Source organism: Syngnathus floridae, chromosome 13, assembly GCF_059516105.1.
Source record: "Syngnathus floridae isolate MCC-2025c chromosome 13, RoL_Sflo_1.0, whole genome shotgun sequence".
NCBI lineage: Eukaryota > Metazoa > Chordata > Actinopteri > Syngnathiformes > Syngnathidae > Syngnathus > Syngnathus floridae.
The window spans coordinates 5,306,931-5,323,826 of NC_142425.1; the positions used below are offsets into that span (position 1 = coordinate 5,306,931).

Below are 16,896 nucleotides of genomic sequence, written 5' to 3' on the forward strand. Positions count from 1 at the left end.
AAATGGGAACTCAGCACTATTGGGCGGTCAAGGTCAAGTCCTAATAGACATGTCATTCACTTTTAACGACTTTCGTGCATCACTGTTTTATTAAACAAGGGAGCTGCAGATATGGCAAAAAAGGTACAATTTCACACTATCCATGGCAAGTTTCTTCAAACAGGCTCTGTTCTTGACAAAGGCCTGCTACTACCACAACTGATGAAAAAATAAAACTGGACTCGGAACAGGCGTTTGCTCGATTCAGGAGCTTGGTCAGTTGGACTAGACCGCAGCGTTCGATACGATAGACCAAACAATTCTATTGGCTTATTTCCAGCACCACGCATTAGTGTGCATTAGTGGTGGTGCTCTCAAGGGCTAGAGATGCTACTTCACAGGCAGGACTTTCTATGTTTGCCTCAGGGTTGTATGGTGTTCCACAGGGCTCAATTTTGGGGCCCATTGTATTTGCCGCGTCTGAGTTCCATCCTAAGAAGGCATTGTATTTCCTTTCACTGCTGACTGTCAGATCTTTGTCCCGCCAAGCAAAAATGACACTTCTTAAGCTACTTTAGTCATTTAAGGAGGAAATCACAGCCTGGATGACACTGACTGAACTTCCAAATCAGACAGTGAGCTACAGTGCCAGACGGGGGCTTCTACGCTTGGCTGCAGGGCAACTCTGACCATATGAGGAGCATCCCAGGGCTCAGAATGGCAGCTTTTGGAGCAAGTCCAGAGACAGCGGAGGTAAGGGAAGCAGCTCGAGAGCCTCACTTCTCATCTATTTGTGGGCCCACGCTATTGCATTTAGTGCTCTTGCTAAGCTATTCCGGGTTCTTCGTCAAATCTACTGATTACAGTGGAGTGGGCTTAAGATAGGCCCGGAAGGAATTTCCACTGATAAACACGCACCCATAAACCATGTGTATTCGTCATCACGCTACAAGAGTGTCATGTATTTAAAGCTTTAAAATAGCAAGATGATTTCACTGCAACATGTATAGCAGATAGCCTACTTTATCTGGGTGGGTGTAAGAATAGTCCTAGAATATATTTCTATTCTTACACCCAGCTTGACCTACATCACAGATTGTCTTTGCATGACACATAAGTTCGTACACATGAGCTTTACAGTGAAATTTTAGGAGGAACCTCAAATACATATGTAAACTTAGCGAGCGACCATGTAAAGTGAATTCAGGGATTTGTTTCTAAATTAAAAATGCAATATAAAATACCTTACTTTAGAAAAAAATACAGAAAGATGTAAAGATTTGACCGTTTCACTCCAGTTTTGCTTTCATTATGTGCCAGATGATTAAAATAATAGTTAGTTGCAGCGCTAGTTTGTTTGCTAGTAGCATCGTCAGAGAGTGAAGTGTCCCATTTACTTCAGTCCCGCGTTAACACCAATTTCCACTTTCCTATTAGCCAGGGCTTTGGCGGCATCTAGTGGCGATTACAGGAAGAACATAAAAGGCAAAAATGGGTGTGAATACTTGAGGTTTTCAGCGTAGAGTGGGTGAGTTCATATTGAGAATGTGAGGGACCATTTAAAATTGTTTTAAATAAAATATTATTTCTGAAGCGCCGTCGAGCCTTTCTGGCTGTTTTTCTGGCCGGTACACACGTGGCTGTTAACTTGTGTCTTAAAGGTGAATCTTTTATGACAGATGTCACAGCTGAAGAGTCTCTCGCCGGTGTGCGTCCTCATGTGCATGGTGACGTAGGCTTTGGTGGAGAAGCCTTTATTGCAGGTGGGGCAGGTGAAGGGTTTCTCCCCGGTGTGCGTCCTCATGTGTGTCCTGACGTCGCGCTTGCAGAAGAAGCAGCGTCCGCACACCTCGCAGCTGAAAGGTTTCTCCCCTGTGTGTGTCCTCATGTGCGTCTTCAGGTGCGCCTTGGTGAAGAAGCGCTTGGCGCACACAGTGCAGCTGAAAGGCTTGTCAGCAAAATGGCGCTTCATGTGGATCTTCAAGTACTGCTTGAGCGAGAAGGTCTCGCCGCAAATGGTGCAGCCAAAGGGCTTCTGGCCCGAGTGCGTCGCCATGTGCGTCTTCATGTCCGACTTAGTGGAGAAGCTTTTGGCGCACACGGTGCAACTGAAGGGTTTCTCCCCGGTGTGCGTGCGCATGTGTCGCTTCAGCGTTCCCTTCAGGCTGAATGTTTTGCCACATTCGGCGCAGATGAACTGCGCGTTGTCGGCAGGCTGCGTCGAGTCACCTTTGGGGGGCTTTGAGGTTGGGTCCGTCTCGGAGGAGTGCGACGTAGCGGCTGTGACCTCCGCTTGTGATGCGCCGCAACGCTCGCCGTGCATTTCCAGTTCGACTTTGGTGGAAAAAAATTTATCGCAAGTCGAGCAAACGAAATACTTATCCAGAGAGTGCGTCCTCATGTGAATCATCAAGTATTTCTTGACGGGGAATTTTTTAGCGCAGATGTCACAATTGAAAGGCTTCTCGCCCGTGTGTTTGGCCTGCACGTGCACCTTCAAATCGGACTTCCTGGTGAAGCTTTTGCTGCAAAACGAACACGCAAACGGTTTCTCGCCGTTGTGCGTTCTCATATGTCTGTTTAAATTTCCCCTCTGTATGAACGATTTGCCGCATTCCGAGCAGATTAATGGTTTGTTGTCACCTTTAAGGTCTGAAAATTCTTTGGCATAGTCGCTGTGCTCGGAAGAGGTGGAGATGGAATCCTCGGCGTCTGATAGTGAAACGATGCAGGCGTTTGATGGTTGTGCATCAACTTTAGATTCAATTTCCAACCTTGTATCACCTCGGTTGTCGGCGGGCTGCGCCAGGTCGCCTTTGGAGGATCTGGGATTCGAGTCTGTCTCGGAGGAGTGCGACACAACGACGGCAATGTCCGCTTGTGATGCGCCACGCGCTTCCAATTCGCCTTTGATGGCAAAACTTTGCGCGTAGGTCAAGCAAGCAAAAGGTTTCTCCAGAGAGTGCGTCCTCATGTGAATCATCAAGTATTTCTTGACGTGGAATTTTTTAGCACAGATGTCACAGCTAAAAGGCTTCTCGCCGATGTGTTTGATCTGCATGTGCACCTTCAAATCGGACTTCCGGGTGAAGCTTTTGCAGCAAAATGAACACGCAAACGGTTTCTGGCCACTGTGAGTTCTCATGCATGTGTTTAAATTATTGGCAACCGTTTTGCTGCATTCCGTGCAGGTTAATGGGCTGTTGTCACTTTTAGGGGCCGAAGGTTCGCTGGCGTCTTCGCTGTGCTTGGTGTCAGAAGAGGTGAAGAAGGCGTCGTCGGCGTCTAATAGTGGAGCGAAGCGGGTGTTCGCTTGTGTATCGGCTTTTGCTTCGATTTCCAAGCTTGTGCCTCCTTGGCTCTCCTCGCTGCGTTGAACGCCGTCGTCTTCGCTCTTGACGGCAAAGCTGGTCCACTCATCCTCCTCGTCATCCTCGTCTTCTTCTTTAACTCGAAAGAGCTCTGTTTGTTCCTTCTGCTGCTCTTCTTTACTCTCCACCAACACTTGCCGTATGTCTGAAGAACAAAAAACATCAACGATAATGTGAATTTATTCATTTTTAGGGGAATTAGGCTGTCATCATTTTGGTCGTAGGTAAATGTGGAAAAAGTCATTTGAAAAGGGAAATACTTTCCGGCTGCATAATATCAAATGATTAATTTTTAACACAGGACGACTTAAATTTTACTGGATTAGCTTCTGTTAAAAAACGCCACTGAAAATACCGTAATGCAGACACGCAAGCCAAAATTGTGGTCGCTAATGCCAACTACATCCGGCTAAAAGAAAATAATTATAATATTAAATAGACAATGCAACAAATAGTTATTGTCGGACATGAAAGAAGATGAACTCGAGAACGAACCAGACGTGTGTAGTCCAACTTGTGGCTTGAGAACAGCGTCCAGTAGTTCGCGTTGCCGCGCGTTCTCCTCTTTGGTTCGACAAAGTTCCTCTTCGTAGTCAGCGATGGTTCTCTCGAGCAGTTGGAAGATCTCCTCGACGGCCACGTTTAGTCGCTGCTTCACCAGCTCTCGCAGCATCCTGACTTTACACATTTTCCACACTGCCCAAATCCCGCTAGCCGTGCTCCACTCGCCGATGCGACGCTAACTTCCGCCTTTTTCTTCTTCGGTGGTAGTTGGGCGGAAGTTAAGATCCATGGCAGCCGTTTGCTGCTCTCTTTTGGATTGAATTAGATAATACGAATCGATTTCCTTCTCCATACCTGCTAGTTTTTAAATTTGATGTTTATTGTGGTGTTTCGACAAATAGTGCTTGATCAATCCTGACGCTGTTTTAAATTGTAATAACAGTGAGTTAAATTCTTTCGCTACGCATGCGTATTGGTGACATACCAGAAACAAAAAGTTCCATATCACGTTATTGCATTAGTTATGTTTCAACAGACATTCCACGTTTTAACATAATTACGTTAAGCCATGAAACCTATCATTTAAAACCTGAATATTATGTAAAAACACATGCAAAATATGATCATTATCAAACACAACTGTATTTTTCAAAATTCTTTAAGTAGATCGAGAATGTGAGCATAATAAGAATAAAATAGCTGCACAGGCTGTGTTTTAACGTCAGTAACGTAAAAACATAATTACCCATTTATTTTTTTTCGCCAGTCTGGTTTTGGCAAGAAATCATTCTCCATAGTCAAACACAAAACACAACAAGACTTTAAACAACTTAATATTCAGTCTGCTATGCTGTTTAAAGTCACGGCGTGTTGTTATTGCCGTTTTTATATCCGGTACACACGTGACTGTAGACTTGTGTCTTAAAAGTGAATTTTTTATGACAGGCGTCGCAGCTGAAGAGTCTCTCGCCGGTGTGCGTTCTCATGTGCATGGAGACGTACGTCTTGGTGGAGAAGCCTTTATTGCACACGGGACAGGTGAAGGGTTTCTCCCCCGTGTGCGTCCTCATGTGCGTCCTGACGTCACGCTTGCAGAAGAAGCAGCGGCCGCACACCTCGCAGCTGAAGGGTTTCTCCCCCGTGTGTCGCTTCATGTGTGTCTTCAGGTGTGCCTTGGTGTTGAAGTGTTTGGTGCACACGGAGCAAGCAAAAGGCTTGTCGGCAAAGTGTCGTTTCATGTGCACGTTCAAGTAGTGCTTGAGGGAGAAGGATTCGCTACACATGGTGCAGTTGAAGGGTCTTTCTGCCGAGTGTGTTCTCATGTGGATGGTCAAATCTCCGTTTCGGGAGAAGCGTTTGCCGCAAACGGTGCAGCCAAAAGGTTTCTCCCCGGTGTGGATTCGCATGTGCCGATTCAACGTGGCCTTCTGGACGAAGGACTTGCCGCATTCGGAGCAGATGAAGCCTGCATGTTGCGCAGGGGCACATTTAGAGTTCTTTTTGTGGTCCGTTTCCGAAGAGTGCAGCGGCGTATCGTCCGCTTGCGATCCGCCGCATTCGGCCTCTGTGGCGGTGTGCATCTCAAATTCTTCTTTGGCGGAGAAACCCTTCCCGCATGCTGAGCAGCTAAATGGGAGGTGGGCGTCGTGCTTCCTCATATGCGTGATCAAATATCTATTGATGGGGAAGGTTTTGGCACAGACAGTACATTTGAAAGGCTTGTCACCTGTGTGCTTGATTTGCATGTGCACCTTCAGATCAGATTTGCGGGTGAAGCGTTTGGCACAAAACGAACAGCCGAAAGGTTTCTCCCCAGTATGCGTGATCATGTGTCTGTTGAAATGCCCCTTGTGGTCAAAGGTTTTCCCGCATTCGGGGCAGATGAAGTGACTGTTTTCGTCGTCGCCGTCGGACTTCTTACCCGCCTCTTGGCCGTCATCGCTGCAATCCATATCAGAAAACGGAGCCATTGCGTCTTTGTCATCCGGATCTGAAAGTGGAGCAAAGTTGCTCACTACTTGTGGCTGACTCTGATTGGACCTACTGGAGGCATTTGGGTTCTCCTCCGCGTGGGTTGACACGTGCAAGGCCAGACATTCCCGACTGGAGAATTGTTTCATACAAAGTGAGCATGCAAAAGGTTTCTCGGCCACGTGCGTCCTCATGTGGTTGATGAGCTTGTACTTATCTCGGAATCCTTTAGCACAAACCGAGCAGGAGTAGGGATGCTCCCCCGTGTGTATTCGCATGTGTCGGTTCATGTGATGCTTCAAGTAGAAGGTTTTGGAGCAGCAGGAGCAAGCAAAATGTTTCTCTCCGGTGTGCTTGATCATGTGGATTTTTAAACTTCCTTTGTGTGTAAACGTTTTGCCGCATTCGGAGCACTTGAATTGTTTGTTGTCTGTGTGATGCGTTGCATCGCCTTGGGAGTTCTTTTCCAAAGTTTCTTTGGCGCGCTCCGGGTGGTCCGTATCGGACGACTGTGACATCACCTCGTCCATATCTGACAGTGGAGTGTCAGCTTCTCTGTTCTGTTCACTTGGCCCACCATGAAGCTGCTGAGATTCAGGGCTATAATCTTCACTCTTTACAGGCACGCCAACGGGCAGCATGAAGGCCTTGACATCAGCCACCTCCTGCCGCCGTTGAAGCTGCTCCCCATCCTGACTACTCCACGCTTCCTCCTTAATGCATGGGGGCTCGCCCTCTTCAGCGGTTGCCTCTTGATTCTGCACCAACACCTGCTGGATGTCTGCACAGCATAAAAGACATGACCAATGAATAGATTTGAGGGTTTTCTCATACTTGTCACATGTCATCTAAGGTACTGTAACAGTCTCATCATGAAAGAAATCAATATAGTAGTATCTTGAATCGAGGGTGCTATATTATGAGGTTTACCAATTATGAGCTGTCATGTGGTCGATTGTTTTTCCTGTTTAAGCAAATGAGCATGTGCTCTGTTCACTCGGCAATAATAGTAATTATTTGGCTTTTATTATATTCATATGCACTCAATGTCATATTACTTTACTGAAAGGAGACTTGAATGTATTTTTCCTGTTCAAAATTATCATTGGCATCGTCATTAATAGACCTGCCTGATGATGCTCTTTTGTGATTTCATGTAAATTAACCTTTGACATTTTACGCACATAAGATGGCGTGTGATTTTGCACGTCTCTGTCGGAAAGGAGTGCATCCTTTCCTAAAGCTGACCGTAAAAGCAGGTAGCGCCAGTCAAGATGGAGGCTGGCGAGCAATGGCGGACTGAAACTAATCGTCAATTCGTTCCACTATATACAAGCTACGGGGACAATTTGCTAAGAAAATATATCGTTCACATTGAACCATATTTGCGCAAACCTGTTGCGTGTACTGCGACTTGGGGTTTGAGAACAGTGTCCAGTAGTTCGCGTTGTCGCACGTTCTCCGCTTTAGTTCGGCAAAGTTCCTCCTCGTACTCCGCGATGGTTTGGTCAAACAGTTCAAATATCTCCTCGATGGCCACGTTTACTCGCTGCTTGACCAGCTCGCGCAGGATTCTGATTTTACACATTTTTCTACACCGGACCAAATCCTATTGGTTGTCCTCCGCTTAGCGATGTGGTGCTAACTTCCGCCTTTTTCTTCTTCAGCTGGTGGTTGCGCGTTGTGTTGCTATCTGTCCCGGATTTTCCTGATTGGCCTGGATTTTCATGGGTCTGTCCTAAAAAAAAAAATCCGGGACACTGAGGTGTCCCGGATTTACGGAAGAGGATTAGAGCCAGTGAAGAAGAAGAAATGGGGTCACAGGTTTCTGAGTTTTTTACTCAGAATTCTGACTTTAAAATTAGAATTCCCACTTTCTGACTTTTAAGTGAATTTCTGAATTTCTATAATACCACTTTAATTCCGACATAGATTCCTTAACAAAAGAAGCCAATTAAAGACACTTCAGATCTGGAGATGGTCTTCTTAAAATGACTTTAATGTGACATGGTAACAGGACTCAAACTTTTTAACAAATGGAGAAAAATTTAAGATTATTGCCACACTTTCCCTTCCTGTGTGTGTTTTAACCATTGAGGTCCTGCTGGAAAGCGCTTGTACAGATGATCTTAATGTTCACTCAGTAGCTGTAAACATGATGTGGTGACATTTTTGGAAGCAGTGTGAGAGGATCTCCCTGTCGGGATCTCCCTCTGAGCCTCTTCTTGCATGATGATTTCTATTTGATCCTCCAGGCTGGAGAAACACGGTCTCTCCTCAAAGTTGTAAACCCAGCACTGCCTCATCAAACCGTAGACCTGGTGCGATAATGACATTTTCATTGACATTGTATGAGGATGTACTAATACTACAGTGCATACAGCTAACCCCCTCTTTACCTTGGGTGGGCAGTTTGGAGGGGTAGGCAACCTCCAGTTGTCCTTGAGGATATTTAGCAGATGCATTGAAACGGATAATCCATGCACATGAGTTCCAATCTCCTTCATACATAGCTAAAACATGCACAAATGATCATGCATGGTTTGAGATTAATTAGGCCAACCACACGTGTAAAAGTGCTCACCTTTTTGGGGCTAGAGTTTACATCACAGTAGGAAAAGAGCTCATGAAGAACAACTCCAAAACTCCACACATCTGACTTTTGGGAGAACCTATATTCATTGATGGATTCTGGGGCATACCTGCATTGAACACAGATGTATAATTGACTATTACGTCCTTCCAAATGCAGTGCAACAGTGAGGTAAATTATTTTTGCTGACATCAAAATATATACACGTGAGACAAGAGCTCAACATGTATTCTTTAGAGTTTAAAACTCAAATCTGAACCTGAACTTCTTCAACCCCTTTCTTTAAACCAACACTCTCGAGCTATCTAGAGGAGCTAAAAAAAAAAACAAGTTCAAGAAACAAAGCCTCTAAGTACAGGGCAGTAAAAATTGAGATGCTAAGATTTTGTTTTATATTTTAATGTGAAAACTCAAATGTTTTCAGTATTCACCAAAAACTGGCCTCCCTTCATGTTTTCCAAAATGAAGAGACCCACCAGAAGATGGGACTTTCTCCAGGCTGTTTGACTCTGTAGTACTCTTTGTCCAAAGGAACAATCTTCGTCAGTCCAAAATCAGCAATTTTAACCAGTGATTCACTAGCCACAAGGATATTTCTGGCAGCAAGGTCTCGGTGCACATAGCGTAATGTCTGCAGGTATGTCATGCCCTGGAAGATAAAAACACATATTTGACACATCACTCATCATCTCTGCCTGCACATCCTGCATGGGTAAAACAAGTAAGATGAGCTTTTACTGCCCACAACTATTTTTCCAATCGTTTGAACATCTCTGTTGGACTGCCCCTCAATGAAAATTGTTCTATTAATTGTTAATTTAGTCTTATCTTGTTCTTGGAGGTAAAGAAGAACAACATACAAGATAAGTTATGAACGGTTGAGCAGCATCTTTGTAGTCATAGAATAATGATGCATGCCCTCCTGGAAGCATTATTCTCCAACACTAGCATGGAGACAAGAGTTAAATTTTTTTGCATTAAAATAGTGGTTGGAAGACTTAGACCATGAAGATTTTGCATTCCTTCATAGTCAACATTAAATTCACACAAGCAAGAAAACTGCATGTAAGATTATATATTCAAATCTTACTTTACAGATCTGTGAAGCAAAGAGTAGCATGCGCCTGGTATTAATGTTGTGTCGGTTGAGTTCTGTATACACAATAAGACTTCCATGTGGTAAATATTCCATCACCAAACTCATCGTGAGCCGCCCTGAAAACACAATTCAAGGTTACTATCTTTCGATGTTGCTTCAAGCACTCTAAATTACAATGAAGTTCGGAACCAAATCCCAGAATGTCGCAAAGACGAGAAACGTGGAAAGGTGCTATATATGTAACATGACGTGTTTGTTCGCAAGCTTGTCACATCAAAAGCAAAATAGTTTTGACAGATATTTGTGTTACCCATGCTGTAGCAGACCCCTCTATACTTGACGATGTAGTCGCAGCACATCATGCTGAGGGTTTTGATCTCTTTACGAAAGTCTTCCAGGGTTGATTCCTTATTAGGCTGGAGCTTCTTCACAGCAATCATCTCGCCTGTGTTATCTCCCAGTGGGTCGTAACGACACAGTTCGACGCTTCCAAAATTTCCCTTCGGTTTAAAAAAAGACATCAGATTAACTTGATCAGTAATTGTTATGCATGTAAATTTCGGATTCAAATTATCCATTTTATACCCTTAAAATGTCTTTCTTTTTTAAAATGCATTTATATTCTGTAAATTTTAGCAATATAGTAAAGGTGAGTGAAAATGTGAATATTTATTCACAAATTGATTTATAGTCTATGCACCTAAATTTTCTAGTTGTGCCAGTGGCCACTGTGCTCATATAAAAAACACAATTCTAGAGCCCTGTCATGCCGTCACATATTTCTGTCGTATGGAGCCTACTTAAGTCATTTCATGTGTACCTTTCCGAGAAGGGAGATGTACCGTAAGTGTCGCTCCTCAAACAAAGTCTGGTCCTGCAGTGCATGACTAGATGCTTGACACACAGGGTTGAGGGTGACAGGCTCAGTGGCATGAAGTATCTCATAATCTGTAAAGAAAACAGAAAATAAATGTCAGTCATGGTTGTAAGAGTTTTGTTTGGGCCACTGTGTCAGCAGAATGTGTGAAGAGGCCTAAATCTGAAGTAGGACAAAAACTTCATCAGCACCTGATGTGATGAGACTGTTGAGCTCACGGATGAGGCTACGACATGACGGTCTGAAGACGGCCTTGTGGTTCATGCACTGACTGATCAGCTCGGCCAACTCTGTCCACTGAGAGGGCGCCAGCTGCTGAAAACTCTCATAAAATTGCTGCTTCTACAAACAACAAGACCATTTGAAACATTTCATACAAATACATATTTAATCTTGGGGTAGTGAGTGATGTACGTACCTGTTCAAGGTCCCAGTCTTGCAGTGGAGCATTGCCATTATTAAAAATCTCCCACACCGTGGCACCGAAGCTCCACTTATCACACTCCAAGGTCAGTTTGTCTGGAGTCTCCAGCACCTCAGGGGCAACCCAAGGAATTCTGTCCAGGATAACTGAAATTGTCATATAGTGTCAATAGAAAATTACAACATATTATTAACTTTATTTATGGAAATAGTACACTCTGTCTTCTGTGATGATACTGTGGTAATTCTTTCTGAAATTCTCTTGTGGGCATCAATTAAGGAGATGTTATCTCAGACCACCTTCTTTCATCACTAGTAGATGAGAGGAGTTTCTCACCATCCCTGCCCATCATTGCAACGCTGATGCCAGGGTCGCTTAGCTTGATAAAAGGAGAGATGCCCTGAGATGTGTCACCTTCTCTGGCCAGAAGAAGATTTTTTGCACAGATATTTCCATGGACAATGTTATTTTCCTCCTGCAAGAACAACGTATTTCAATAACAAACGTCATGTTTTTTAAACGTGTCATCATCCACATTGAAAATCTCTACTCACCAGAAAGTTGAGAGCACATGCGAGCTGTTTGACTACGTCAAGTTTCCAGCTCACTGACACAGATCGCCCCCTCTTCAGGTAAAGATCGAGGGCCCCATACTTTACAAACTCTTGGACCATTATATCTAAAAAGAGTAGGAAGGTTTTCGTTAACAGCTGCGAGGACTCAGAGATGCTGATCCAAAGCTACAGGACACGGCTTCAGTAATGGAGAATAAAACTTATCAATGCATATGTGTATGCAGATGTAAAAACAAAACTAATCTACCATATTTTCCGGATCCGGACTATAAGTCACAGTTATTTTCATAGTTTGGCCAGGGGTGCGACTTATGCTCAAGAGCGATTTATAATCCGGAAAATACGGTACTTTAATCAAATCACATTGAGAACCTCTTATGAAGACATTTGGCAAAACCCTACTTAAACATGTCAGATACATTTGTAACAGCATGGAGTAAAGGGAAAGGTCCTGAACCTGCATTTAGGTTTCAACTTACTTTTTGTTCCATGGATACTGATGCCATAAACCAAGAGGAGGTGTTTGTGTGAGATTTGACTCATTATGCTGGCGGCTTCAAAGAAGGACTGAGTGACAGATAATATGTAATGTTGATGCAACTTGATTGATAGCTCAATATATCAATCTATGTGTGTTCTCGAATCAAGTTAAACTCACTTCCCAGCAGTTCTTGTGACCCCCATCAAGTTCTTTAAGTAGAACATCAGTCACATGTTTCTCCCCATCACGAATGTCTGTTTTAGAGCCTTTAAAAACTCGTGTAAAAGATCCTTGTCCAAGGCTTTCCCCCTAGGAAGAGTAAGCATAGACCAGATTAAGCAAACAAGAGTCAAGTGATGAGAAACCAGTAAATCATTCAAAATGTTTAAGATGAAATAATCCTCAAGTCTCACAAAAAGTAGATCATCATAACAGAGGTAGTATATGATACTAATTTCCAGGAAGCAATGCAATCGGAAGACAGTTTCGCAGCTACAATAACACACCCATTTTAGGTCTTCATATTTGATCATGTGGAACTGGATATGACTGAACTTTTTCCTCTCAGGTGTTGGGGACCCTCGGACCTCAACAGAGATTCCGTTGCGTATGATGACGAGATTTGTAAGCTCTAGATAGAAACCGAAATCGATTATTACATTGCATAATTTTAAGGCACATCTCTTAAAATTGGCTTGGAAGTCTTGGCGTTTTGATGTGAATATATTTTATGTTCTTGGTATACTTAGCATAGAATATTCAGTTCAGAAGAAAGCAACCTTTGGGTTTGGGAGGACAGCAATGGCCGAGCTTGGTAGGCACGTTATCCAGCACAAGTTGTTTTTGCTGGTAAAAGCTGGTGAGCTCTCTCAAACTGGAAAAGGACTTCTGGACACCAGGAAGACGATAGTGCTCATTCTTAACGATGAGACAATGTTTGTAATCAAGTCCAAGCGGAGTCTTGACGAACATAAACACAACATGGTTACAATCTTGTGGTTGGTATCTTGGTATGCCGTTAAAGCACAATTTACCTGAATACAAACAGTGAGGAAGAAGTTATCAAAATCTTTGGGACTTTGCCGGAGTAGGAATGTTCCACCTTTAGCACCGAACTTTTTCAGCTTGTCAACTGCAAATTCCGATCTGATTGAAAATGTCATTCATAGGTGATATGGTCTGAGTTCAATTATTTGTCAACAGAACTTACGTGATTGGGCCGTGGCAATGGTTTTTGATACCCTCCAGAATACTTTCAGGCACAGTGTCATGACAGAAGTAGTGGATGGAGTCTGTGGTCAGTCTGAAGTAGCCATCAACCAGCGACACAAATGAGAGCGCTTCTCTGCGACTCTGGAAATTGGCTTCCTTTAATGCAAATGAAAGAGTAGTGCTTGGGAATTTAAAATTTTTCTGAATAATATTTGGGCACAATCCGCACTAAAAAACGACTGACCATGTATCTGTCATCATGACGAAATACAGTCACCATCCTGCTGTTTCCCTGCTCATGAGCTACCCGCTTCATACTGATGGCAATGATGTCCTGGAAATCACAGAAACTCTGCCACTCCTACAGAGCAAGATGAGTATATGTGATACATTCTATTTCATATTTAGTTGCCAGCTGAGAAAGGCCGAAAAAAAGCACAGTGGAAATATGAAAAGTTGCATAACAGGAGGGAAGAATGGAGCTGGGTTTCGAACCAATAAAATTTTGATATAGACTTGCAAACCACCTGGCATTGGTCACTGTGTTGCCCCAACCAAATCAAATCGTCAAGACCACGTGTCAAACTTAAGGCCCGGGGGCCAGATACGGCCCGCCACATCATTTTATGTGGCCCGTGAATACAAATTCAAAATCAAATGCGCGTGTCATTACTAGAATTGCAAATTGTCTTCACTTTTAAAAATATCTTCTTTTTTTTTTTTTTTATATTTGACCAGTTTTTACTAGTCTGATTTGAAAACGAGTTATTTGTCAGTTTGCTTTGTAGCTTATACTGTATATAATATGAGGTGCTCATACATTTATTTGGGTTGACAGTCATAATGGCCCCCCGAAAGAAACTATGACTACAATGTGGCCCGCGAAAAAAATGAGTTTGACACCCCTGGTCAAGATTGTGGCACGATTCACAAGAGAAATAATTTTGAGCTCACCAAGGAACCATCAGGATAACGACTTCCGCTGGTTTGAATTCCAATTTCCCCAGAGACTTTCACATGGGTGAACATTCCAGTGGAGTGAGAAGACCCAGCGCTGACGTGGTATACTTCACTTCCTAAAGTGGGAACGATGCCAGCCATTTGAACCAAGTACTTCAGTTTCAGGCTGTACTCGTCCACAAAGCTATTTCCAAGCTTTTTCAGGAAACGTTGGAGAGCATTTCTGATTCGATAGCGATCCAGGCGATTGCGTTTCTGAATGTCATGGCGGTGTGACTCAGGAAGGCAAGATTTGTAGCTGAGGGTATAGATAACACACATTTCTTGTTTATTTCAAATTAAACCAATTGACAGGTAGTCGGTAAAAACTGCTGCACAGAAAATTAACTCTGAGGTAGAAGACCATCCAATTCCAAGACCACTCCCACAAATTAAGAGAATCACACTTGTGTGTAAATATTGCAATTACCTAGTGATCTTGCAGAGCTCTCTAACACTCAGATGTTCCTCCTTTGCTATCCTCCACAAGTCCAGCACAGCCAAGCCAAGGCATTCATCTTGAACACTCAAAGGTGGAGCCACTCCAGCTTCACTTGTGATGAAATCATTTCGTACCTACGTAAGCAAAGAAATCAGTAAGATATGAATAAAAAAATATACATTTCAACATAAGGCTTCCCAGTAAATATATTACAGCTCATGTTTTCTTTACCTGGGCAAAGAGATAGTCAATGACAGAGTAGTCAAGCACAGGACTAATTCTGTCTCTGGTTAGACTGTAGCGGTATGACATTCTTGATCCCTGTCCATACCAGTTTCCAAAGAAAAACCTGTATAGGAATCACAGATAACGCTTGGTCTACAATTGACCAAAAACAAATTGTGTTTCAAAAGTAAAGTAAATTAAGTGTGTGGTACGATATTGTGGTTTAACTGAGAACCTGAGATTTTGAAGCCAAAACATCATAGAAAGAAAAACTTCCATTTTCAATGTAGAAGTGTCAGAAAAAATAAACTGAATCGCTAGCAGTTAGCATGTCTGACTTAAAGTTGCTAGGTTCACATTGATGAGGGGTTTCGATTGTTCCTTTCTGAAGTACTGACGTAAGAACTGGGCAAATATACAAACCTCACTCTGAAGTGGACCTGTATGTTTTCTTCTGTGTTGAACATATGTGATGGAGGGTACCAGAAAGAGAGACCACCAGATGCCAAACCAAATAAACTTTGATAAACTGGTAAGATTCCTTGAGAAATAAACACACGCACATACACAAAATATAGCATGACTATAGGAGGGAGACATTTTTTTTTAACCACCAATATATTGTCATCTTACCGCATCTTTTGGCAGCTTGGATGCAAACATCTTCAGCAGAGACTTGGCCAGATGATATATGTATTGTCATTGCATTTTTAGTTGGAGGGAAGAAGTACAAGTGTACTTGCAGAGTAGCACCAGTGCTTGAACTGGACCTCTGGCTGCCTCCACGGTCTCTGATCATGAGAGGAGTACATTCCTCCTCGCTAAGATTCATGAATGCTTCTGAGGATGAAATCAACTCACTGAAGATCTAATAGTAGGGGGACAATTGTAGATATCAGTGGACACAGAACGTTATCAAAAGCTCCTTTATATTCAACCTACATTGCTTTCCCCCCCCTCTTTTACACAGGTACTTTTCTTCACAATCATTTCTCATGTCTGGAAAAACAAATAAATAAATATCTTTGGTGAATTCTATTTAATCTGATGAAATCAGTGCCTTTGTTTGAATTAGAACCGCCGTATGATGCTAAGGAAAATACATGTCATACATATGTATATGTATTTTCCTTAGCATCATTCTATTACATATTATGTAACACAATAAGGCATCTTCATAATATTCCACTATAAATAATTATAAGAATATTTAATGACACACTTGTGATTGCTTTCATGTGATTCATGTAATACCCATGCAAAATTCAAATTCCCACATATTTCAAATACTGTGAAACAAATTGATGAATAAATATAATATAGGTGTCAGTTAAGCAGACCATCCCTTTTTCTTCATAAACATAAAACACAAAAACAATAAGGATAAAACAAAGCGTCTTTACCTTTACATGTGTATGGCACAGTTCCTAAGGTTCATAATTTGCTCACGGATTTCTTTTCTTTATTTGCCTGTGTGTCTGAGTTGGCAGGAAGTTTTTGGTTTTCCTGTTTTAGACGAGCAAACGTCATGTGATCAGTCGCTCTTTTTCATTTCCCCGCTCTGAATGTAAATTGAATTTTGAAGTAATTTCTATCGCATTTTTTCTGATTTTTATCGTAATTCCAGATGGATTTGTGGTGTAATCCTGATCATATTCATGTTTTATTTACAACCACTGTATGAAAATTTAGTTCCGTGGATGAATGAATTTACTGTCGAACCGGAAAACAAAAGTAACCGACCACTGTGGTTTCTCTGTTCAGCACAGAGGTTTTCAGAAGTTTCCTGTCACAGCAACAAATGTGTTTTCTGAAGTGCAAACATTTCACTGGTTATATATCAAATGTTATTTTTATAGCTACTGTATTTCTCATCAGTTTTGTGCTTGATTACCATCTCAATTATAGTTTACCTTTTTACTCCAAGAGCGTCTCCATTAGATTAGGCTTGGTGAAGTTACAGCTAGCAGGTTTTTTTTTTTTTTTTTTTTTTCAGTTTTGGGTGTTGCGAACTGCCTCATCCAGAACGTGCATGCGTGTTGTTGAATTATTTGTGGCAGTTGTTATTACATGATTCATTATCCCACAGGTGTCAAACTCAAGGCCCGGGGGCCAGATACGGCCCGCCACATCATTTTGTGTGG

General features: G+C 42.5%; 3 protein-coding genes across 3 annotated transcripts; all 3 read right to left on the minus strand.

Annotated features, from left to right (window-relative positions):
• Positions 1–70: 70 nt before the first annotated feature.
• LOC148388279 (uncharacterized) lies at positions 71–4,133 on the minus strand. The gene is made up of 2 exons (XM_088393549.1): positions 3,846–4,133; positions 71–3,495 (listed from the first exon to the last, which is right to left on the minus strand). Exons 1-2 carry the CDS (start codon positions 4,036–4,038, stop codon positions 1,562–1,564), a joined length of 2,127 nt encoding a protein of 708 aa, XP_088249675.1. The 5' UTR covers positions 4,039–4,133; the 3' UTR covers positions 71–1,561.
• A 451-nt stretch (positions 4,134–4,584) lies between these two features.
• LOC148388280 (uncharacterized) lies at positions 4,585–7,545 on the minus strand. Its single transcript, XM_088393551.1, has 2 exons — positions 7,221–7,545; positions 4,585–6,606 (listed from the first exon to the last, which is right to left on the minus strand). Exons 1-2 carry the CDS (start codon positions 7,411–7,413, stop codon positions 4,715–4,717), a joined length of 2,085 nt encoding a protein of 694 aa, XP_088249677.1. The 5' UTR covers positions 7,414–7,545; the 3' UTR covers positions 4,585–4,714.
• A 258-nt stretch (positions 7,546–7,803) lies between these two features.
• On the minus strand, positions 7,804–16,294 carry jak3 (Janus kinase 3 (a protein tyrosine kinase, leukocyte)). Its single transcript, XM_088395333.1, has 24 exons — positions 16,156–16,294; positions 15,386–15,620; positions 15,176–15,293; positions 14,759–14,876; positions 14,516–14,661; positions 14,041–14,344; positions 13,331–13,447; positions 13,085–13,242; positions 12,909–13,020; positions 12,654–12,834; positions 12,381–12,505; positions 12,052–12,183; positions 11,873–11,960; positions 11,373–11,497; positions 11,155–11,293; positions 10,813–10,964; positions 10,586–10,736; positions 10,338–10,465; positions 9,828–10,017; positions 9,509–9,633; positions 8,895–9,067; positions 8,410–8,527; positions 8,225–8,338; positions 7,804–8,143 (listed from the first exon to the last, which is right to left on the minus strand). Exons 2-24 carry the CDS (start codon positions 15,582–15,584, stop codon positions 7,955–7,957), a joined length of 3,402 nt encoding a protein of 1,133 aa, XP_088251459.1. The 5' UTR covers positions 15,585–15,620; positions 16,156–16,294; the 3' UTR covers positions 7,804–7,954.
• Between the last annotated feature and the right edge of the window lie 602 nt (positions 16,295–16,896).